This window comes from Eumetopias jubatus, unplaced genomic scaffold, assembly GCF_037043125.1.
Source record: "Eumetopias jubatus isolate StellerSeaLion01/CBP00866 unplaced genomic scaffold, mEumJub1_p1.0 scaffold_10, whole genome shotgun sequence".
Taxonomy (NCBI): domain Eukaryota; kingdom Metazoa; phylum Chordata; class Mammalia; order Carnivora; family Otariidae; genus Eumetopias; species Eumetopias jubatus.
Window position 1 is genome coordinate 91,716,462 of NW_028274816.1, and position 23,864 is coordinate 91,740,325.

Genomic DNA, 23,864 nt, shown 5'->3' on the forward strand with positions numbered 1-23,864 from the left:
CAGTTGAGCATCCGACTCCTGATTTCAGCTCAGGTCTTGAGCTCAGGGTGATGGAATCGAGCCCCAAGTCGGGCTCCGCGCTCAGTGGGAAGTCTGCTTAAGTTTCTCTCTGTCTGCCCCTGCCCCCTCTTGCATGTGCACTCTCTAAATACATACATACATACATACGTACATGCATACATAAAATGTTTTAAAAGAGCAATAATATTGATAAACCTCCCGCAAGGCTGACACAGATTACAAGAGAGAAGGCAGATTTCCAGTCTCAGGAAAAAATAGGATATCACAACATGTCCTGTAGCCATTCAAAGAATAATCAGGAAGTACTATAAGCAATGTTCCTCTTATAAATTCAACAACCTAGAAGAAATGGACCCATTCCTTGAAAACCAGCAACTGCCCAAACTTGAAGAAACAGGTCATCTGAATAGTCCTATAACAATCACAGAAATTGATTTTGTATTTTAAAAGCCCCAGAAAAAAGAAATATATTGGCTCACTTTGTTTCACTGGAGAATTTTAGCAAACATTTTTTAAAAAGAATTAATACAGAATTTATGTGTCTACCAGAAAAAAAAAAAAAACAGAAGAAACTCTTACCAATTCGTTTTATGAGGCCAATATTACCTTAATGTCAAAACCAGAAGATAACAGCACACCCCCCCCAAAAAAAAAAACTCAAAACAACCCACTACAGACCAACATATCTCATGAGCTCAGACACAAAAATCCTCAACAAAATTTCAACAGATTGAATCCAACAATGTATTTTTTAAAATGCACCACAACCAAATGGAATTTATTTGGGGCATGCAAAGCTCGTTTAATATTTAAAAATCAATCACAATGTAATCCATATCAACAGTACAAAGAAGAAAAATCTATGATCGTGTCAAGTGATGCACAAAAAAGCACTTAACAAAATTCAAGACACATTAACAATAAAAACCCTCAGTACCCCACAACTAGAGAGGAACTTTTTCAAGCCTCAACCTACAAAAACCTAACATCACGCTTAATGGTAAAGATTGAACACTTTCCCTCTAACAACAAACCAAGGTTGCTTACTCTCACCAATCTTATCTGACATAGTACTGGACATTCTTGCCACTGAAATAAAGCAAAAAAATAACGAAAGTTTTTAAAAATACAATTTGGAAAGGAGAAAGAGAACTCTCTATTTGCAGGTGGCATGATTGCAGACATAGAAAACTCTATAAAGAATCTACAAAAACACACACACACAAAGAATCTACAAAAATGCTCCTAGAACTACTAAGTGAATTCAGTATGGTCCCAGGATACAAGAGCAACACAGAAAAATCTACTGCATTTCTACACACTGACCCTTAACAGGTGGAAACCAAAATTTAAAATGGAGTATCATTTATAGTTGCTCCCCACAAAATGAAATACTTAGGTATAAATCTTAACAAACCCTACCGTAAAGAGTCCGTATGATAAAAACTATAAAATGCTGATGAAAGACATCAAGGAAAATCTAAAGACTTGCAGAAATCTACCAGGTTCATGGATTAGGAGACTCATTGTAGTCAAGATGTCAACTCTTCCCAAATCGATCTAAAGGTTACACATAATTCCTACCAAAATCTCATCAAATTCATTTGTAGACATAGACAACCTGATTCTAAAACTAATATGGAAAGGGAAAAGCCCCAAAATAGCCAAAATCATTTTGAAAAACAAGAACAAAGTGTGAGGCAATGGGTTCTTAAAATTGTCACCGAAAGCATGACCCGTAAGAGGAAAAATTGCTAGATGGGATTTCATCAAAATAAAAGGATGAAGAGACAAATTATAGACTGGGAGAAAATGTTTTTTAAATCACATATCTGACAAACTCCTTGTGTCTAGAATATAGAAAAGAGCTCTCAAAACTCAACATTAAAAAAGTAATCTAAGAAGTAGGCAAAGACGTGCACAGACATTTCACCACCAAAGATATATAGATAGAAAATAAACACCTAGGGGCGCCTGGGTGGCTCAGTCGTTAAGCGTCTGCCTTTGGCTCAGGTCATGATCCCAGGGTCCTGGGATTGAGCCCCACGTCGGGCTCCCTCCTCAGCGGGAAGCCTGCTTCTCCCTCTCCCACTCCCCCTGCTTGTGTTCCCTCTCTCGCTGTGTCTCTCTGTCAAATAAATAAAATCTTTAAAAAAAAAGAAAAGAAAAGAAACACCTAAAACTACTCAGCATCATCATTAGAAAAAAAAAAAATGAGAATTGCAAGATATATCATTATACATCTATCAGAATGGCTAATGGGGCTCCTGGGTGGCTTAGTCAGTTAAGTGTCCGACTCTTAACTTCAGCTCAGGTCATGATCTCAGGGTTGTGAGATCGAGCCCCATGTCAGGCTCCATGCTCAGCAGGGAGTCTGATCAAGATTCTCTCTCTCTCCCTCCCTCTCCCTCTGCCCCTCCCCCCAACTTGCACTTTCTCTCTCTCACGCAAAAATAAATAAATAAATATTTTTAAAAAAAAGAATGACTAAAATGGATAATAGTGTTAATGTTGGCAGGGATGCAGAGAAACTGGATCATCGCAAATTGCTAATAAGAATGTAAAATGGTACAACCACTCTGGAAAATACTTTGGAAGTTATTTCAAAAATGGACTTACTGAATGGCCCAGCAATCACACTACTGGACATATGCTCCAGCGAAATGAAGACTTATTTTCATGCAGAAACTTACTTTTGTCACAATAGCCCCAGTTTTCCAAAACTGGAAACTACCCATATCTCCTTCAAAGGCTGAAGGGTTCAACAAACTGTGGTATATCCATACCATGGAATGGATTCAGCAATAACAAGGAAAGAACTACTGATACATGCAACAACTTGAATGAGCCTCGAGGAAACTATGCTGCATGGAAAAGCCAATCTTAAATAGGAGACGCATAACTTAGTTTATGTAGCAACCATGAGACAACAAAATGGAAACGGGGAACAGATGAGTGGTTGCCAGAAATTAGGGTTGGGGGTTAGAGGTGGGCGTGACTATAAGGGAGTAACACCAAAGAGTCTTGTGGTGTTGATACAATTGAATATCTTGATTATGGTAGTGGTTCCATAAGGCTACACGTGATAAAACTGCATAGAGCTATACACACACACACACAACGAGTACTTATAATAATGGTGAGATTTGAATAAGTTCTATGGTTTGCATCGATACCACTTTGTTTTGACATTGGGTGGCAGTTGTGTTAAGATGTGAACGTGGAGGGGAGGACACAGACTAGGGGCAGGGTACACGGGACTTCCCTGTGCACTTCCTCGTCCTCTCCTGTGAATCTACAATAATTTCAAGTTGAAAAGTTTTAAAAGTATATCACACAGAGTCCTACACAGATAGTACAGGGAAGTAATATATTTGAGTCTAAACTCTTGAGAAACCAATCAGAGAGGAGATGTTATAAATTACACAGGTCATAGGTCCACAGGAAGAAAAAAAAAAAAACACCAAAAGGACCAAAAACACCAATCTCGATAGCAGCTATGGAAAGAACCTCCTGCTGCAGAGCCTCAGGAAAGGACCAGTCTAAGGTGAGGCTGGCCCTCGAGCCACAGAGCAGAACCCGGAAGAGTGTACTTTCGGCTCTGTACTTAAAGGTTCTTGAGTGGAACGTTGGTTCACACCACCGCAGGGAATGGCCAATGGCCTCAACAAAGACTTACAGTAGACGTGATTATTTTTATTAGCGCTTTCCAACACCAGGGTGCACTTTCTGATAGGATGGATCGTGGTTAAGGTCAAAAACCTTTAGAAAGAGAGGCACTTTTGTAGAGATGACCAACGGCCTTGAAAACTCAAGCTTCCATTGGGATGGCCTCTCCCTATACGTCCCTATACAACTTATGTTGTGACTTTTTTCCTTGCAATTTCCACTCCTCCCAAGCAGCTGCTTTGTAAGGTGGTCATATCTCCAACTGGACAGGAGGTACTCTCAGCACCCCACAGAGAGAAAAAGAAATAAGAGGGAGGTTAAAGGAGAGGGTATCCTGCTTCATCAGGACTTGAGCTCACTTAGGGATTTGGGCCAAAGCCTCTGCTAATTAAAAAAGAAAAAAAAAAAAAGGTTCCTTTACCTCATTTTGCCTTCTAGTTATATGGGATAGGATTTAGGTGTCAGGATGCTGAGTCCTTACCAAATATCATCTTTCCATCTCTACTCAAGTTTTATAGTAGTGGCTCTCCCAGGGATTTGCTTATTTGCTCAAGTCTATATGGAAAAGGCAAAAAATCCAGGTCCAGGGACCTTTCTGAACTCCATAGGACCCCATATGCCAAACGCATTTGTGACACTCAATTTTCTGCCAACCAGTAATGTGAGAGGCTGAGTTCAAAGCTACCCACGCAATATGGACTGACTGACCTGATTATTTCAGGTCTCAGAACAGTGAGCACATGGCTCCCCCCTCTAAAGGGCTCTTCTTTCTAACAGTGATTTCCATAGTCAAGGCATTGCTCATCAGTCCAAAAATGAACCCCCATTCCCTGGAAATCTGTAAAGTGAAGTGTTTGGATTAAGACGATGATCTTGCCAACTTACGTGGAACTGGGCTGAGGTTGTTCAAATGCTTCTTTTGGAATTTTAAGGCCAGGGTTTCGCTTCCTGCCTATGGGGAGAGACAGAAGGATAAAGTTAAGGTAGAAATCACAGCATGAGAGTGGGAACAGGGACACTGCCGCAGAAGCAAAGGGCTAGCCTGGGAGCGTGTAGCTCTCGTCTCCTCATGCAGAACCCCACTTCCCGCCCCGGAAGTCTGGGAGTGCCGAGCACCCAAGCACCAAGCAGAGCACAGCTTCCCAAATACAGACTGTGCTCATGGATGAGGTTCTTTGCCACTTAAGGGTGAAAAGATCAGTATAAGAATGCTAACTCTCTTTACCCAGGAGAGCTGCCCCTTCCTCCCTGCCAAGAGGTGGTCGTTCCAACTTCTTTGTTATTTCTTGTACGTGAGAATGGTAATGGTAGATGGTATTGGCTATAGATTTTTTCCTTTTTTTTAATTTTTCTTTTAAAGATTTTATTTATTTATTTGACAGAGAGAGACATAGCGAAAGCAGGAACACAAGCAGGGGGAGTGGGAGAGGGAGAAGCAGGCTTCCTGCTGAGCAGGGAGCCTGATGTGGGACTCGATCCCAGGACCCTGGGATCATGACCCGAGCCGAAGGCAGACGCTTAACGACTGAGCCACCCAGGCACCCTAGATTTTTTCCTTTTTTTAATGTCCATCCAATATAATCACCTTTATCGCAGTATCTTACAACTTTCTCATTTGATCTGTAAACAACTGATAGATTTAACTATGGAGGGAGAATAAACAACACCTTCCCACTCTTCTGCCCTGACCATTTGTCAACCACCTGTCATAAGTGGAAACACTTAAAAGAGGGAGAGAGTAATATTTATTTACGTTTACCCTGTGCCCAAAAAGGAATAAGGCAACAGATGGGCTCATGCAAGGAGGTTATCGCTTCTTTGGGGACCAGGTGGGAATGTAACCCATGTGTTCATCCTTGGACTGAAACTACAGAGAGTTTGGCTCAAATAATTTTGCTGACGAATAAAAAAGAATAGACTGATGGCGCGCCTGGGTGGCTTGGTCGGTTAAGCATCCAACTCTTGATTTCGGCTCAGGGGTCGTATGATTAAGCCCCGCATCGGGCTCCACACTGGGCGTGGAATCTGCTTGAGATTCTCTCTCTTCCTCTCCCCCGACCCTCCCCCTCTCTCAAGGGGAAAAATAAAAAAAGAACAGACTGAGAAATGCCAGCTCAGGAATGTGAGTAGTAGTCTCTTAAGAGCCCAGGATTTTCCTCATCTAAGGAGATCCTGGGTCTCTTCCTGCTTGGCAGGGGAAACCAAAGTAGAGCTGGATAGAATGCCGAGGGTTCTCCTTTTTTTTTTTCTCCCCTCTGCTCTATATCACTGGGGTGCATTACAGCACTGACACCAGCCCTGGATAAGGCCTGGGTTAGAGATTCTCAAGATGCAAAGAGACTTAAGACATCAAAGAATAGAACCTCCTTGCAGGAAAATGACATCCAAAGATTTCCGTAATTGCTCAACATCATAGAACCAGCAACGACCCAGTCAGAATCAGAATCCAGGTCTCCAACACCCAGCCTGGAGCTTATTCCTCTCTGTTCTACAATGGAAGGAGTTCAGGGATGATCAGAGAGAGGGGGGCATGGGGAGCATGTGATTATGAGCTTTTAAAAAACCAGCTTACTTCCGGTACTTTCATGCACCAAGCGACCTCCAGAGTCACTATTCACCTGACTCTTGGTATCCTCAAGTGTAAAATGGGGAAATAATACTCATGCCCACCTCATTGGGCTGGAGAGGAGAGCCATGGGGTATCACATATGAAAGAACACAGACCTATCTTAAGTAGCTGTTAATTATAATCACTTAGAGAAAGAATCTGTGCAGTCTCATTAAAAAAATAAGTCATTTAAGAAGTTCATGCACAGAACTGGTCAGATTATCTCAGTCCAAGATAATGTGTAACTGACTCTTGTTCTACCCCTTCAAAATCCAAAATCGGGATCAATCCTGCCAAGTTGTATAAAGCCAAGGAGAAATATGCTTGGCAGTAGCCAACGCAGAGAAAGCCTTTCAGGTCCACCTTCATTGTCACAGGTCTTCTCAATGCTCTCCTCCTTTGGGCTCATCTATGTGTTTTATAAGATTCAAAACTCACTATTACTTTCCTCCTGCCGGAGTTCAGATGGCCCCGCTTCGCACACGTTACTAAGTTGGTCAGTTACACAATACAGAGAGCCTTGTCCATACATGTGGTAGATAATAGAGAGAGCTATGTACCAGGAACAATGCTCAGGGCTGGATCTGATGGTGAAAATCCCAATAGATGCGTGGCCCAATTCCAACAATTCCTCTCCATGCACCTCAGTCAAAGAGCTAGAGGATGCTATTTTAAATACCGTCGTGAGGAATGCATGACAAATTCCATTTGTCCAGATGACTACATCTCTACTCCAACACAGGTGGCAGGCAATTCAGATAATCCCAGCAGATACAACCCTCTTGTCCCCTCCGTTAAAACAAAATAAAAGTAAAATATACTTTGCCACTGAAAAAGTCTCCCGCACTGCCATGTAAGCAAACCAAAAGCAAAAGTTACTCTGAAATTCCTACACCTCTCTCTTCTTCACTTCTAACTCAGCTCTTACAAGAGAGATGTCCAGAGAGATAGCTATTTGTGGGGGAAAACTGCCTTTGAAAAACAGAGCAATGAATTAGTCTACCATAGCAATTGACTATTAGCAATTCATGATTATACTATAACTCCACAAATCATTAAAACGTCTCTGCAAAGAAACAGTAAAAGAGAGAGAGAGAGAGAAGCCCTTGGCACAGAGGCTAAAGGAATAAATGACCAAAACAAAAGTAAGTCTTCAAGGTGTGAGAAAAGAAGGCTCCTACTTCTTTTCTGACAGCAACAAGAAAAATACTTGCAGGAGACACAAAACCTGGTTGAATGACACGGTGAGAATACACCCTGCCTTCATTTTCAACAGTGCATCAAATTGGACAAAAATCGCAGAAACATGCATCAAAATTCCATAAGTCACTTACTTGCCCATCCCTGAAAGAGGAGCCCAGTAAGAGGCCGGGGGTGACTCTGATGAGGTTTTCAAGGCTGCAAGCAAGGCTCGCAGAGCAGCACACACAAGGCATTCTTCGCTCAGCTCTGAAGACCACACTTCAGCAGAGAGAAACAGCCCTGAATAGACTCCACCCTCTCAAGGGCGGATTGCAGCAAACCTCTTGGAGTTTATTGTTCCCAGCAAACCGCAACTTCACAAAGAAAGAAGGAAAGTGGGTCCATTTGGACACCGAGGCGTGACATGCACCTCTAACCAGACTTGGGAGAAAATACATCTATAAAGCAATCCTGGACCGTACTGCCTTTTCCAGCCTTTCTATAAATGCCTCTTTCATTTCTTAGGAGAAAGAAAAACAATATGTGGTCAGTTTCCAGCTGTGTTTATTTCAAAGCAATCTGTTTCCCGGGTAAGGCTGCCAACACCTGACGCAAACATTTTAACACCACGTTAAAAAAAAAAAAAAAAAAGTAAACGGAGAAGCAATGTAAGTAATACAACGCTGTGCCCAAGGATGTGAAATGGCCATTTCCCCTGATAGTCTAAAGCAAACACGAAAAAATAGATCAGAAAACAGGCTCCGTGTTGGGTCCCATGCTAGTAACAACCTTCTCAGAAGGAGAGAAGGCCCGTGTGCTCCTACGGACCTTGACAAGCTTGGCCCTCTTGTTGGTACAATCTGCAGAGGGTGAGCCTTGTGGGCTTGAGCGAGCATTTGCAGCGCTGTATCACATCAGTCCCGTGCCACACCCGTGCTTGTTTTCTGAAAATGTAGCCCCACCACACACATATATTTGCAACATTCATCTTAAACCAAAGCTGGGTCATTATAATCCTGGCCGGGAGCAAAAATGGCACCGGAAGACAAAAACTTTGCCAAGAGTTAACAAACATTTCCCAGGCCGCGTAAGTGTTCGCTAGCTTTGACCATCCCGAAAATGATGGGGTACACAAGACCTCTTGCTCAGTACCCACGCGGACAGGCTGGGCACAAAGAGCTTCTCTCATGTGCCTTATTACATAAAACAGAAAAGATGGTGTTCCAGTGCCAACCCAAACAGCCAGAGAATCCCACAGGGTCAACAGAAGGTGGCATCATGAGGATATGCTGATGCCTAACTATTTGTCAGCTTGGCTGGGAGGTCGGGGGGTGGGGGGAGTGACAATGAGGGTTTATGATTATTGCTGCAGCTTTACAAAAGGATGACATTGCTTCCGGGGCCAAATTTAATTTCCAAATCTGTTTCCCAATGTGAATGGGATTTCCAGCCAAGTCACCGGCAACCTGGAGGCCTTGGCTGCCCTCTCCTTAATACTTGCATCTAGGCTTAAGTCCCAGGGGTAGCCGGCACCAAAATCGGGAGAAGAGTGTCATTAGATGTTATTAAACTGCGACGATCAGATGCAAAGCAACTAACGGAGCAGGGCCGAGGGGAAGGAGTGCAAGGAGAAAGCTGGCTTCGCCAGAGCGAAAGGACACAGATGCTTCCGTCCGCCCCCCTCAACCGCTGGATCTCACCCACCACTGAGACTCCAGTGAGCATGCCAACGTTCTGCAGAATGACATAACATTTAGAGAAAGAAAGCTGACCAGCTCAGGTTAAAACGTGCGGTGGTTTTACAATAGCCGAACTGTGGAAAGAGCCAAGATGTCCATCGACAGATGAATGGATAAAGAAGAGGTGGTATATATACACAATGGAATATTATGCAGCCATCAAAAGGAATGAGATCTTGCCATTTGCAACGACGTGGATGGAACTGGAAGGTGTTAGGCTGAGTGAAATAAGTCAATCAGAGAAAGACATGTATCATATGACTTCACTGATATGAGGAATTCTTAATCTCAGGAAACAAACTGAGGGTTGCTGGAGTGGTGGGGGGTGGGAGGGATGGGGTGGCTGGGTGATAGACATTGGGGAGGGTATGTGCTATGGTGAGCGCTGTGAATTGTGCAAGACTGATGAATCACGGATCTGTACTTGTGAAACAAATAATGCAATATATGTAAAGAAAAAAAAAGAAGAAGAAGATAGCAGGAGAGGAAGAATGAAGGGGAGTAAGTCAGAGGGGGAGACGAACCATGAGAGACGATGGACTCTGAAAAACAAACTGAGGGTTCTAGAGGGGAGGAGGGTGGGGGGATGGGTTAGCCTGGTGATGGGTATTAAAGAGGGCACGTTCTGCGTGGAGCACCGGGTGTTATGCACAAACAATGAATCATGGAACACTACATCAAAAACTAATGATGTAATGTATGGTGATTAACATAACAATAAAAAATTATTAAAAACAAAAACAAAAACAAAAAAAAACGTGCGGTGGTTTTGATTTCAAGGAGGGAGATGGATTTCCTGGGACCTTGCCTTTATCTTTGTGTTGCTTCTGCCTAGAAGGTTCTAGCCTCTTGCAGACAGGAACCCAAACTTCCATTTCTACCTCTTCTATCACATGCCCCCGCAGAACCCTCCCAGACCTTTCCAAACACTCCTTCCGAGTCATAGTCCACACCTCCAGCTTACACATTCCAGCATCTCACACAGAATGTGAACTCAACGCACTTTACTGAGCCTCTGACATTTTAGTTTAAAAGGTCCACTCTGTCTCTGTTGGTGGGGGTGCAGAAAGGTACAGCTAATCTGGAAGACAGATTGAAGGTTCCTCAAAAACCTAAAAATAGAACTACCCTACGATCCACTAGTTGCACTACTGGGTATTTACCAAAAGGGTACAAAAACACTGGGGCACCTGGGTGGCTCAGTCGGTTAAGCATCTGCCTTCGGCTCAGGTCATGATCCTAGGATCCCGGGATTGAGTCCCACGTCAGGCTCCTTGCTCAGCGGGGAGCCTACTTCTCCCTCTACCTGCCACTTTCCCTGCTTGTGCTCTCTCTCTCTGACAAATAAATAAAATCTTAAAAAAAAATACAAAAACACTAATTCAAAAGGATATGTGCAGCCCTATGTTTACCGCAGCATTATTTACAATAGCCAAATTATGGAAGCAGCCCAAGTGTCCATCGATAGATAAATGGATAAAGAAGATGTGGCGTATATATACGCACACACGCACAATGGAGTATTACTCACCCATACAAAAGAATGAAATCTTGCCATTTGTATCACCGTGGACGGAGCTAGAGAGTATTATGCTAAGTGAAATAAGTCAGAGATTTCACTCATATGTAGAAATTAAGAAACAAAACAAACGAACAAAGGGGAAAATAAATAAGAGAGAGGGACAAACCAAGAACCAGACTTAACTAAAAAGAACAAACTGATGGCTACCACAAGCCAGGTGGGTCGGGGGATGGGAGAAATAGGTAATGGGGATGAAGAAGGGCACTTGTCGTGATGAGCTCCGGGTAACATATAAAATTATCAAATCACGGCACTGTACACTTGAAACTAATATAACACTGTACATAGCTATACTGGAATTAAAATTTAAAATTTTAAAAAATACAAAACTAATTGCTCAAGCCATTTCTTCTTTAAATCTCCAATCTGTCTCAAATGGATCTCCACGACTGTCCTCCATTTATATTCCTCATACCATGTCTCATAATCCCACATTACTTTATGGTTGCCTTTCTGTGTTTACTTCTGCATTGATTACTTGTTTAGTATCTATCTTCCCAATAGAAGTTCCATTACAGCAGCGATTCTGCTCAGCGCCTGCACATCCTAAGTGGTTGTTGACTGAAAATTTGTTCTTTTCTCAGTTGTTTTGAACATTAGTATTGAGCCCTGAAAGAAAGAAAGAAGGAAGGAAGGAAGAAGAAAGAAAGAGAAAGAAAGAAAGAAAGAAAGAAAGAAAGAAAGAAAGAAAGAAAGAAAGAAAGAAAGAAAGAAAGAAAGAAAGAAAGAAAGAAAGAAAGAAAGAAAGAAAGAAAGAAAGAAAGAAAGAAAGGAAAGAAAGAAGGAAGGAAGGAAGGAAGGAAGGAAGGAAGGAAGGAAGGAAGGAAGGAAGGAAGGAAAGAAAGAAAGAAAGAAAGAAAGAAAGAAAGAAAGAAAGAAAGAAAGAAAGAAAGAAAGAAAGAAAGAAAAGAAAGAAAGAAAGAAAGAAAGAAAGAAAGAAAGAAAGAAAAAAAAAGAAAGAAAAGAAAGAAAGAAAGAAAGAAAGAAAGAAAGAAAGAAAGAAAGAAAGAAAGAAAGAAAGAAAGAAAAAAGAAAAGAAAGAAAGAAAGGAGACTGGAGTAGAAATAGCACAAACTTAACCACCAATAGACCTCATTTTATTTTTTTTAAAGATTTTATTTATTTATTTGACAGAGAGAGAGACAGGAGAGAGGGAACACAAGTAGGGGGAGTGGGAGAGGGAGAAGCAGGCCTCCCGCTGAGCATGGAGCCCGAGGCGGGGCTCGATCCCAAGACCCTGGGATCATGACCTGAGCCGAAGGCAGCCGCCCAACCGAATGAGCCACCCAGGCGTCCCTAGACCTCATTTTAAATCCCAGCTGTGCCCCTTACTAACATGATGAGCTTGAAAATGTTTCTTAAACCCAGTTTCTGCACCTGCTAATGGGAGATGAGAGACTCAGGTCATTGAGAGGCTCAGCTTGCACAATATGTGTGAAGACATCTAGGAGGGTCCCACATACAACAGGTGCTCAATACGTACTAGTTTCTTTTCTCCCTTCCATGTTTGTGCTTCTATTTTTTAAATATGAGCTAAACAGAATGTTCCCTGTATGGGCAACTTATTTCTTCAGATGTCCTCCTCTCTTCTTCCTCTCTTATGTTATTAATGTTAAAATTACATTTTTCAAACATCTCATCGATTTGGAACCATATTCTCTTGGTTCCCAATGCCCAGGGGAACGATTTCAGCTCCCCAGACTCAGGATCTCTGGGAGTGAGGCCTCCGAATCATATCTTTCTTTATGAAGGACTTCTTTTTTGAGAGCAGTTTTCAGTTCACAGCAAAATTGAAGGGAAGGTACAGAGATTTCCCCTATACCCCCGGCCCCCACACATGCTTAGTCTCTCCATTATCAACATCCCCCACCAGAGTGGTGTGTTTGTTACAATTGATGAATTTACTGATGCATCATTATCACCTCCAAAGCCATAATTTACAATGGGCTTCACTCCGGGTGTCGTACATTCTATGGGTTTGGACAAACGTATACTGACATATATGACATACAGACATGTCTGGATATCATTATAGCCTCACACGGAGCATTTTCACTGTCCTAAAACCCCTCTGTGCTCTGCCTATTCATCCTTCCCTCTCCCCAACCCCTAGCAACCACTGATATCTTTTTACCATCTTCATACTTTGCCTTTTCCAGAACATCATATAACTGGAATCATACCGACCGGCTTCTTTCACACAGTGATATCCCTTTAAGGTTCTTCCATGTCTTTTCACAGCTTAATAGCAAATTTCTTTTTAGCACTGAATAATATTCCATTGTCTGAATGTGCCACAGTTCATTAATCCGTTCATCTACTGACAGGCATCTTGTTGCTTCCAAGTTTTGGCAACTATGAATAAAACACCTATAAACATATGTGTGCAGGTAAAGTAACGTGTCTCCTTTTTCACCACTTCTTTCTCTATGATGACAAGGTCACTTTCCGCCCAGTTCCTGGTACGTCCCCCCCCCCCCCAACACCACCACCAATCAGTTTTTTGTGGCTAGGAAGAAATTCCAAATGAGGCTCCTCACATGGCTATCTCTATCTTTGAGCTGAAACTGTTAATAATTCACCAAAGTAGACGCTGCAAGGAACAAAAAGGTCATCAAGCTACAGATTCTGCTTTGAAAGGGTCAGGGGATAGGAAAAACCAGTTCCGGTAATATCAGAGTAGATGTGATATACACTACAAATACCGCATCATGAATACACAGGAGGTTCAAAGCAGAAGAGCAAAATGAACAAAGAAAATGATCTCATAGGGGAAGTGGTATTTTAGGTGGTCCTTTGATCACTGGTAGGATTTAAGGGTACATGAGGATTGATTAGACTCTTAGGTCTTCTTTTTCCGTATTTAAATATATCCATTATACATTTTTTTAAAAAAATAACGGGTAGGATTTTGACAACAAGAACATGGAAATGCAACAGTGAGATTCTAAGCAGAATAAGGATGAGCTCCCAGTGGTGATGAGAAGGCATTGTGGTCTATTCAAAGAAACTGCGAGTCGTCTACTTTAGACAAAGTGAAGATGGTAGTAGAGAGGAAGCTGAAAGCATAGGTGAGGGCCAACGACTGGAAAGACCAAAGCTTTAATTTTTTAAATAATTTCATAATAATCTATTTTTTGTTTTTTTATTTTATTATGTTATGTTAGTTTATTATGTTATGTTAGTCACCATACATTAGTTTTTGATATAATTTCAGATTTAAGAAAAGTTCTCTGTGTTGTTCAGTTCAGGAGGTCATGTCGTCCACATTTCAAAAAAAATCATGTAACAAGATGAATCTAATATCAGCAGAATATTCTGAAAGTGTGGTACACACACACACACACACACACACACACACCCATATTACACACCTTGGCATTTTAAGCTTCCAGGTCTTTGCTCATGTTTTCCCTAGAATGCTGCCATCACCTGTCTCTACCAGTCAACTTTAACACAGCTCAAGCATGTTCTCCTCCAGGGAGCCTTCCATAAAAACACGCAGAATAAATGTTCCTCATCCGTATGGTTACAGTAGTCTGGACATATCTTTAATGGCTCCCTTCCTAAACCGATTGACCCAACCCATCTGCTCACCGATGGCTTGCTCTTCAAGGCCATCCCCCCTGTCCCGCCCATGCACAAGAATGAAAGCACTCTGAAGACTCTTCTTACAGCCTCATGGGATTGAAGCTCTTTTTTTTTTTTTTTTAGACGGGGTTGAGCTGAACTCTGTTTTGTCGTGTTAACAATTTGATGCTGACTATGTGTTCTTGAAAGAACCTAAAAGCAAATCACAGCCAATGCCCTTTATTTGTGGTCTGGGCCCAGAGTGAAGGTAGGAGGCGGGCAGTGGTTAGGTGGGGAATCCCCACTGTCTGCCTTCATCTTCCCCATCTCTGTGCTGCTTCATTCATGAGTCTTTATTGAAAGGAAATGTGCTCATCCGGGTGTTAAATACCGCTTTAAAATATGGCAACAGGTTGCTAAGAAATTTAGCGATGTGTTTGATCTTTTCAAAATGGTGGACTAAATTTTAGTTTAGATTTAAAATTAGCACTCCCATTTTAGAGATAAATACTGAAATGTCTCCAAAGGAAATAATAGGATTGTAGGGCTTGTTCCAAAGAATATGGTGGAGGGGATTTGGGGGGGTGGAGATATAGATGAAATTAGATTAGCCATGAGTTGGTCACTGTCAAAACTGAGTGATGGATACATGGTGGCTCATTGTACCGTGAACCTTTGAATTTGTTTGAAATTTTCCAAAATATAAAGATTTTCTTAAATAGCTACTGAATTACAGAAAACTCTCCCTTATTACTTAAAACACAGGGATAGTGAGTAAGAGGGTTGCATTTTTTTTCTTGGGAGAAGTGGATTATTCTACCCCCCTGGTCCAAGGTCACACTTTTAATAGCACTGCGATCACCTCCCTTCTAGCCAAGGAAAACTACAGAGGAGTAAACTGGGATTCTACCAAGCTGCATGAAGACTAAGAAATGCAAAGAAATACAAAGGAGAGTTCTTTGTCTATATAACCCTTCTTAGTGTTACCAGTGTAGAATCTATCCTGCCTCTCTCCCAATTTCACCCCATTTCTCCTGTTGAGCTACATTCTACCATGATGCCATTGACCCATGAGGCAAGGTACACCTTAAAAAGAGGCCTCTGAAATTCTTCTCTGTAAGGATGTGTTTCATCACCTTACATAATACCCTTTTTTACTCTTAGAAAAAAAATGTGTGTCATCAATAATTGGAAGAGTTAGCTTCTCCTGTATAACTGATCAGTCTTTGCCTGTGGATGATGTGAATGTTTTTCTTCGTGTTTCCTTCCTTAGCTTGATGGCTAAAAAGCTGGGGACAAATTGGACTCATATTCAAATTCATGTCCGAGTAAGTATTTTTTGTCTGTCTTTAATAACATTTTATTATGGAACATCTTAAATATATGAGAAAGTAAACAAGACAGTTATAATCAATCCACATGAACCCATTCCCCAGGTTCAACAAATATCAACTCATGGCCAATTTTGTTTCATCTATAGCCACCCACTCTCCCAGACATCAAATCATATCATCCATAAATATTTTAATCAAATATCTTCAAAAGAAATTGACTATTTTTTTTAAAGATTTTATTTACTTATTTATTTGAGAGAGAGAGACAGCATGAGCAGGGGGAGGGGAAAGAGCAAAGGGGAAGAGACAGAGAATCTCAAGCAGACCCCGTGCTGAGTGCAGAGCCTGACGTGGGGCTCAATCCCACGATGACCCTGAGATCATGACCTGAGCTGAAACCATGAGTCAGACACCCAACCGATTGTGCCACCCAGCCCCAGAAATTAACTATTTAAAAAAAACATAACCACCACAGAATTATTACGTGTAAACAAATAAGTAATTTCTTAATATCTACTCAGTGTTCAAAATTCTAATGGTCTCATAAATATCTCAAGTATTTTTAAATTACAATGTGTTTGAATCAGGATCAAAATTAGGTCTATGTTTTATGAAAGTTTCTTGTACCTCTCTTCACCTATAAGCTCTCTCTCCATTTCTTATTGTCTGCCCCTCCCTCTGCATGAAATTGTTTTGTCGAAGAAATCTGGTCATTTGTTCTGTAAAGTTTCCCACTGGATTCTGCCAATCATATCCCCTGTTGATACACACACTCCTCTGTAAGTTAGAGTTTGATCAGTCAAACAAAACTTTTCATCTTTGTCAATTTGATAAGTAAACAAGAGTACTTCATTGTTTTTAATCACATTTTTAAAATATTTAATAAAGCTCAGCATTTTTATGTCTACTGATACCTGTATTTCTCTATGAAGGGCCTGTTCAAAATATTTGTTCATTTTTATATTATTATTGTTGTTGTTTTGTTTTATTTGTTTTTTTATTTTTTTTAAGATTTTATTCATTTATTTGACAGACAGAGAGAGAGCACAAGCAGGGGGAGCAGCAGGCAGAGGGAGCAGGAGAAGCAGGCTTCCCGCTGAGCAGGGAGCCCAGTGTGGGGCTGGATCCCAGGACCCTGAGATCATGACCTGAGCCGAAATCAAGAGTCAGACACTTAACTCACTGAGCCACCCAGGTGCCCCATACACCTTTTTAATATGTACACCTTTTATATAAGTTCATTGGCTCTCCATATCAAAATTTAATTAAATATGACAGACATTGCAGACATCTTCACTTGATCTTGACTTTGAGAAAAGACTTTCAGGGGAGCCTGGCTGGCTCAGCTGGTGGAGCACATGACTCTTGATCTCAGGGTTGTGAGTTCAAGCCCCACATTGGGTATGGAGCATTCTTAAAATAAAACTTAAAAGTTTTATAAAACAAGAAAAAGAAAACTTTCCAGCCTTCCACCTTAAAAGAATTATGCTGGGTTTAGATTCAGTTTGGTAGAAGAAGTATATAACTAGTCACATTTTAGTGAGTGAAGTAGGCTAATAATGGTTCCCAAGATGTGCCCATATCCTAATCCTTGGCACCTGTGAATGTTACCATAGTAACGATTTTGCAGATGTGATTAAATTAAGGATCTTGAGAAAAGGAGATTATCTTGGATTATCCAGCTGGGCCCTACATGCCATCAGAAGTGCCCTTATAACAAAGATGAAAGGGGAGGTTAGATTCACCCAGAGAAGATGGAGGCAGAGCCTGGAGTAAGGGAGCCACAGGCTGAGGGGTGCCAAGGAAGGTGGAAGCTCCCAGAAGCTACATGAGGCAAGGAAAGGATTCTCTCCCAGAGTCTCTGGAGGGAGCCTGCCCTGCCCACACCCTGATTTCAGACTTTTGGCCTTCAGAAGTGTGACAGAATAGATTTCTATTGTTTTAAGCAACCAAGTTTGCACTAATTTGTTACAGCAGCTCCAAGACACTAATACAGTGAATTATTAGAAATGCACACTGAGGGGCGCCTCGGTGGCTCAGTCGATTGGGCGTCAGACTCTTGGTTTCAGCTCAGGTCCTGATCATCAGGCTCTGTGCTGAGCATGGAGTCTGCTTAAGATTCTTTCTCCTCTCCCTCTGCCCCTCCCCCCTGCTCACATTCGAGCTCGCGCTCCCTCTTTCTATCTCTCTCCCAAATAAATAAATAAATAAATAAATAAATAAATAAATAAATAAAATATTTTTTTAAAAAAGGGAAAGAGATGGATACTGAATTTTATCAAATTATCTCTCAAAATTTATCCAGTGTCTCTCCCACCATACCCACACTGCCACACTACCAAATATATTTCTCACTTTTCCCTTTTTCCTTTCTTTTATCCCTTCATTTTCACACCTTTCATTTCCTTCTCAACTGCTTCTGTCACTGAACTTCCAAAGCATCCTGTCATCCTACAATGTCACTAGTGATAGAAACACCTAGAAGGCCTTCACCAGATGATAAAAGGGGGCAAAACAAGCAACACTGAGAACTTAACTGCAAACTAGAAGAAATGGTTACGGGGAGATGGAGCCATCCTCCTCCTCGGTGGATGCCCTTTGCTGGAACAAAAAAGGAGTAGATGCTGACCTCCTTCCAGTTCTTTTCTAACTCAGTGACATCTCAGAGGAAAACTAAGAAATGCAGCTCTTTCCCCAGGTCTGTGGCACATTCTGGAATCCTTATGCCCCCTGCCAACAAGAAACAAGAAGGTAAAGACACCATGGCCAAAGCAGTATCAAAACACTATGGCAGGATCCTTCACCTTGACACTCCAATCCAATCCTCCAGCCTGAAAAAGCTCAGTACAATCCTCTGCACCATGGTTGTTTCTGCAGTATCTAGTCACCTTCTTTCCAGGGAGGCTGGATGGTTCTCGAGAGTCATGTTTTGCAAACCACAGCCTGGCCAAAGACTGTGGTGGGCTCTGCCTTTTGGTCTGCCCCGTACTCTCGTGGCTTAGCACATCTCCCACCAGTGACACTCCAGGTGTGAGGTTCATGACAGGCAATTAAAAATCAAAGACCAATAATTTCGAGAAAACCACATTTAAATGTGATTTTCTGAGAAAAGAATGCTAATGTACAAAAGCAAACAACTTAATTTCAAAGCAGAGTTCTTTATGCAAATCTACTCATACTTCAATCCTAAAGATTTCAGATCCTGTGGGGCCTGAGGTAAAATTCCACAGTCCTATAGAAAGACTTAGGCCCTCCCTTTTTTTATTCCTGGATCAACCACTGTCATCACAATTAACAAGTATTGCTTCAGGCAGTGCTCTAAGTCAGGCTGTCAAAAGCCGTGGAGTTCTCTAGTCCTGGGTAATAAGTCTAGAAATCGTTCTAGGCAGTCACCTTGAAACATGTAAATCAGTTAATCTCCAAGACTCAGCACCAAAAAAAAGTATATAAATTCCTTCCTGCACCAGGGGAATGTTGCACCTACTTATGTGATCAGAAACGTGAGTCAAAAGTGTAAATTAAATATGCTTTATGGGGGCACCTGGGTGGCTCAGTCAGTTGAGCGTCTGCCTTCTGCTCAGGTCATGATTGCAGTGTCCTGGGACCAAGCCCCCCCCCCAACCGTGTCTGGCTCCCTGCTCAGCGGGGAGTCTGCTTGTCTCCCTCTCCCTCTGCCCCTCCCCGCTACTTATGCTCTCATGCGCTCTCTCTCAAATAAATAAATAAAATCTTTAAAAATTAAAATAAATAAATGCATAAATACATACATACGCTCTGTGATGTCTTATACACACTGTTGCCGATGCAATTTCCCTAAGCTGGCTTCAATGATTCACCAAAACTACGAGGAGATGATTTGAAATGATCCCTGGATACACTAATTTTATAAAACATTAAGCCAGAGATTCTTATTGGATTGACTTCAATTAAATATTATTGATGGCAATTCTCACAAGCCTTGATTATTGGAAAGCAGTGAGAAGGACGGGGGGACATGCTTGTCCAACCATGTTATATAGGGTTCCGTTGGAAAACACCTCCACATGACCCTGTAAAAAGGAGACCAAGTGCGAAGGGACCCAGCATAGCACTCATTGGCTATAAAACCTTGAGAAGGTATTCATCCAAGCCTCAACACTAAAATGGGAATATCAGTATCTACCTTGGTGAATAACACAAGCTAAGCAACACATAGTGCCAGTGGATATAAACAAAGCGTTGGATACACGGACGCTGAAAATTGCCAGGTCAAACTACTGCTGTTTTTGGCCAGTGCTTCCTTATTAACAAGTAGCTGCTCATGAGAATAATAAAAGCAACTAATACTTATTGAGAAGTTATTATACACAAGGCACCGTGCTCAGCCTCACATAAACTCTTAATGTAATGATCGGTACAACTGCATGGGATAAATACTACTTCCTCCATCTCAAGGCCCCTGCCCAGATGCATGGAGCTTTACAGACGTGAGCAGTCAGCTTTCCCATATAATATAACACTATTCAGTCCTTTGATGGCAATGACTTCTCATCACAGGTCTATTTCCACGAGCTCATAGAAGGATTATTGCTGACCTCTGTCCAAGCTATATATAAAATCTGGGCTCCGGAAGTAGAAGTTCTGGGTTAAATCCTCCGTGCAGCTTTTCTACCCCTATGCCCGGACATCTTGAGATAACAAACGCAGGTTATAAAGCTGTTTACCGGGAATTACTGTGACATGACCTAAGATCTATCAGGAGATCAAGACTCAACTGAAAAGCTATATTGCCATGAACTTTGTCCAAGATATTCCACTGTAACCTTTCCAGACTTGCGTTCCCCTGATTCTAAGACGGAAAACATTCCATCAGTAAAACTAGCTGATGTTCTCATTAAATGGCATTTGGAGGAGCACACCACCAGTTTCATCCATGATGTCATCAGGTTTTCTACTGTGTGATAGCTCTGTGGTATGTTTGTAAACTAGCACCCCTTCCCTAAGGGGCTTCCGATAAAATTGATAAGCCTATCTCCTACCTGACAGGAATTACTCCAGCAGGAGGGTAATGGTCACGTGACTATTTGAAACTGGTCACTGTGGCTTCTGTTTGCAAAATGCTGTCTTGGCGACACTTGGCCTGTGGGGTGACACTCCCTTCTCAATACAAAAAAAATGGGGAAGGGGGACTCTCTTAGTCCATTAATGGATTCCTCCATGGGCTCATCCTGACAGTAATCTCAGCCTGATGTTTCTCCCATTTTACCAGAAGATGCACCAGTCCCGGGCTGGACTAAACACTCAAGGTCACAGGGACCCTTAAATCTGACTATAGGTCAGAAGTCTTAACACTCAAAATAAAATAAATGCACAAGACCGAATATATCCCAACAACTAGCTTGGGGCATTTTCTGTGAAGGAATAACTCCTGGGGCGCCTGGGTGGCTCAGATTGTTAACTGTATGCCTTCGGCTCAGGTCATGATCCCAGGGTCCTGGGATCGAGTCCCATACTGGGCTCCCAGCTCAGTGGGGAGTCTGCTTCTCCCTCTCCCTCTGCCTTCCCCCCTGCTTGTGCTGTCTCTGTTTCTCTCTCTCTCAAATGAATAAATGACATCTTAAAAAAAAAAAAAAAAAAGAAGAACTCCTGGCTTACTTACTAAGGTAAAGATCATACTTTTTCTCCAGGAAACTGCCCCTTCCTCTAGTGCCTAACAAATAAACCTACCAACCAACGAGGCCTGACACCAAAGCACATTCTCATTGCATCTGGCCTCATAACCAGAATTAGAATCCACTTGGAAATGTTGGGTCTCTAGCCCAATGCCTGGGAAAAACCATTTGGAAAATCCGCTTCCCACCTTGCTAAAACTTCATCTCTCTCTCCCATCCCTAACTGCTCTAGGTAGATGTCCTAGACCTCATGCTAGCACAGGACTCCCAACTTTGTAACCTCAATCTCTTCATCAAAAGGACACATCAATGAAAACGGGAAAATATACAGACTTTGCAAAATCCGCTTCCCACCTTGCTAAAACTTCATCTCTCTCTCCCATCCCTAACTGCTCTAGGTAGATGTCCTAGACCTCATGCTAGCACAGGACTCCCAACTTTGTAACCTCAATCTCTTCATCAAAAGGACACATCAATGAAAATGGGAAAATATACAGACTTTGCAAAAAAAAAAAAAGTTAACTGTGGGGGTAAAAAAAAACACATAGTATATTGAGGAAGAAATAAGGATCGAAGGAAAGTTTTGGAGTTTGGGGGTTTTGTGCATTTATTATCGCTTTCTAAATAGGATGGGAAATTTGAGCAGCTGTCTAGCTGAGAAAAGAAGCCAATGCGGAAAGGGACAAAGAGGCCAGAGAAGTACACAGAAATGATGGGGCAAAACTCTCGGCAGACAATGTGGGATCAATGGCACAGAGGAGAAGCCTGGACTCAGAGAAAGGAGTGGAGGGTCTGTCTTTAGGACAAGAAGGAAGAAGGAGTTACAACAAAGAGAAAATTCAATGCAAAGGCAAGCTGAGAGAGGCACTCCGTATTGACGTAAAACAGGGTGTTCTGCCAAGATTTCCCATGGGGTCCTCGGAAGCATGGAGCCAAGAAACATTAGAAACAGCCAGAATAGGTCAGCAAAGGAGTTCCTGTAGTTTCAAGTGAAACTTTACCACATACTCTTGCAGTATATAAGCTCCTGAGGAAGTAGCTAATGAGAAACATAAGGGAAAATTCCAAAAGGCAACTCAACTATGTCAAGCTAAAGTAGGTGTGATCTAAAACTTCCTTCTTTCCTCTGAGAACCTCCTCCATTCCAGAGCTGCTCATCATTAAAATGTGGAAACACACGAGTCAGATGTGGTTCTCAGCTCAAGAACCATCCATGGGTCTCAAGGGTCACACATGTGAGGATGGGATGCATTTCATTCTTCTAGAAAATTCAGGGAGTTTGCTACCAAAGAGCTTGAATGCTTCACCTCCAGAGTTGCAAAGCCCAAAGTCTAAAACTCTGATCCATGGCATTACCTTTGCCCTCCAGATTTCATTACAACAGCTTTACTGAGATACAATTCACACCCACAATTCTGTCTATTCAGACTGTACAATTCAAGGGTTTTGAGCACACTCGCAGACTTGTGCAACCATCGCCACCACCAATTTCATAACATTTTCATCACCCACAAAAGAAACATCATACCCATTAGCCATCCTGGTCTCTTTTCCTCCAATATCATCCCTCCCTCTGGTCCTCGGCAACCACCAGCCAAAACTCTGTCCCTGTACATTTTCTTACTCTTGACACTTTGTGCAAGTGGCATCACACAATATGCCTCATCCACCTTTTGTGCCAAAGACTCTGTTCTCTGAAGTTAAATGCATTACTACTTCTCCCAACTGTCTCAAGATCCAAGAGCTGTGGGGCCAAAAGCTTTGCTCTGTGAAAAGCTGAAACTAGGACCGTCCCAGGGGGTAAGGCTGTGCAATGAGTCCTGTTCTCCCTGTGTGCCAAGTTGCAAACAGGTTGGGGCTGGTGGGAAGAACGGAATGTCCCATGACAAAGAGGAGGGGCGCAGAGGGGGGAAGGCAGCAGGATGAGCTGCCACGGTGTTTCACGTGCTGGGGAACGAAAGTGAAAGAGCATGAAGGAGCAAGGAGGAGAAATGCAAAATCCTGGGAAATGACACTAAGTTCTTCAGAGCGCTTCGCTGTCGAGAATATAAGCCCCGTGAATGGCTGGACTACCTTTTCAAAACTCTGTGTTTCTTAAATTTTATAAACGAGTAAGAGAACATTCAACCTGGGAATATCAGGTTAACTCTCCAAATCCTCCTGTTTCGGGGGAAGACCAAAGAGCCAAGTGTGTGCACAGCCAAAGGGGTATTATAGAAAGTAAAAGCACATTCCCTGGGCTTAGCTCCCCAAACATGACCACCGTACGTCAAAACCTGTTACATAAAGCTCCAAGAAACTGTTCAAATTCTATGGTGGCCCTGAAATTCTGCTGTATTTAAGACTGCCTTGAAAAAGCAGGCCATTAACTGGGGGGCTCAGCACTTTTTTACATATAAAATAAGTAGCGTTGGTTATGGTATTAGCTCTCCTTCCACACAGAATGCAACCTGCTCTGGATATCCTGGCAGAGGCTGTCAGCACCGGCAACACCAAGCTTCCCTCTGA

At 42.1% G+C, this 23,864-nt stretch overlaps 1 protein-coding gene across 3 annotated transcripts in view; it reads right to left on the reverse strand.

The window, feature by feature from the left end:
* The window catches only part of MAP2K6 (mitogen-activated protein kinase kinase 6), a 123,570-nt gene that overhangs the window by 43,546 nt on the left and 56,160 nt on the right, over positions 1-23,864 (reverse strand). For all 3 annotated transcript variants that reach the window (XM_028112641.2, XM_028112639.2, XM_028112642.2), the window contains exon 2: positions 4,576-4,642. In XM_028112641.2, the coding sequence (XP_027968442.1) occupies positions 4,576-4,642 (67 nt within the window). The remainder of the gene's footprint in view (positions 1-4,575; positions 4,643-23,864) is intronic.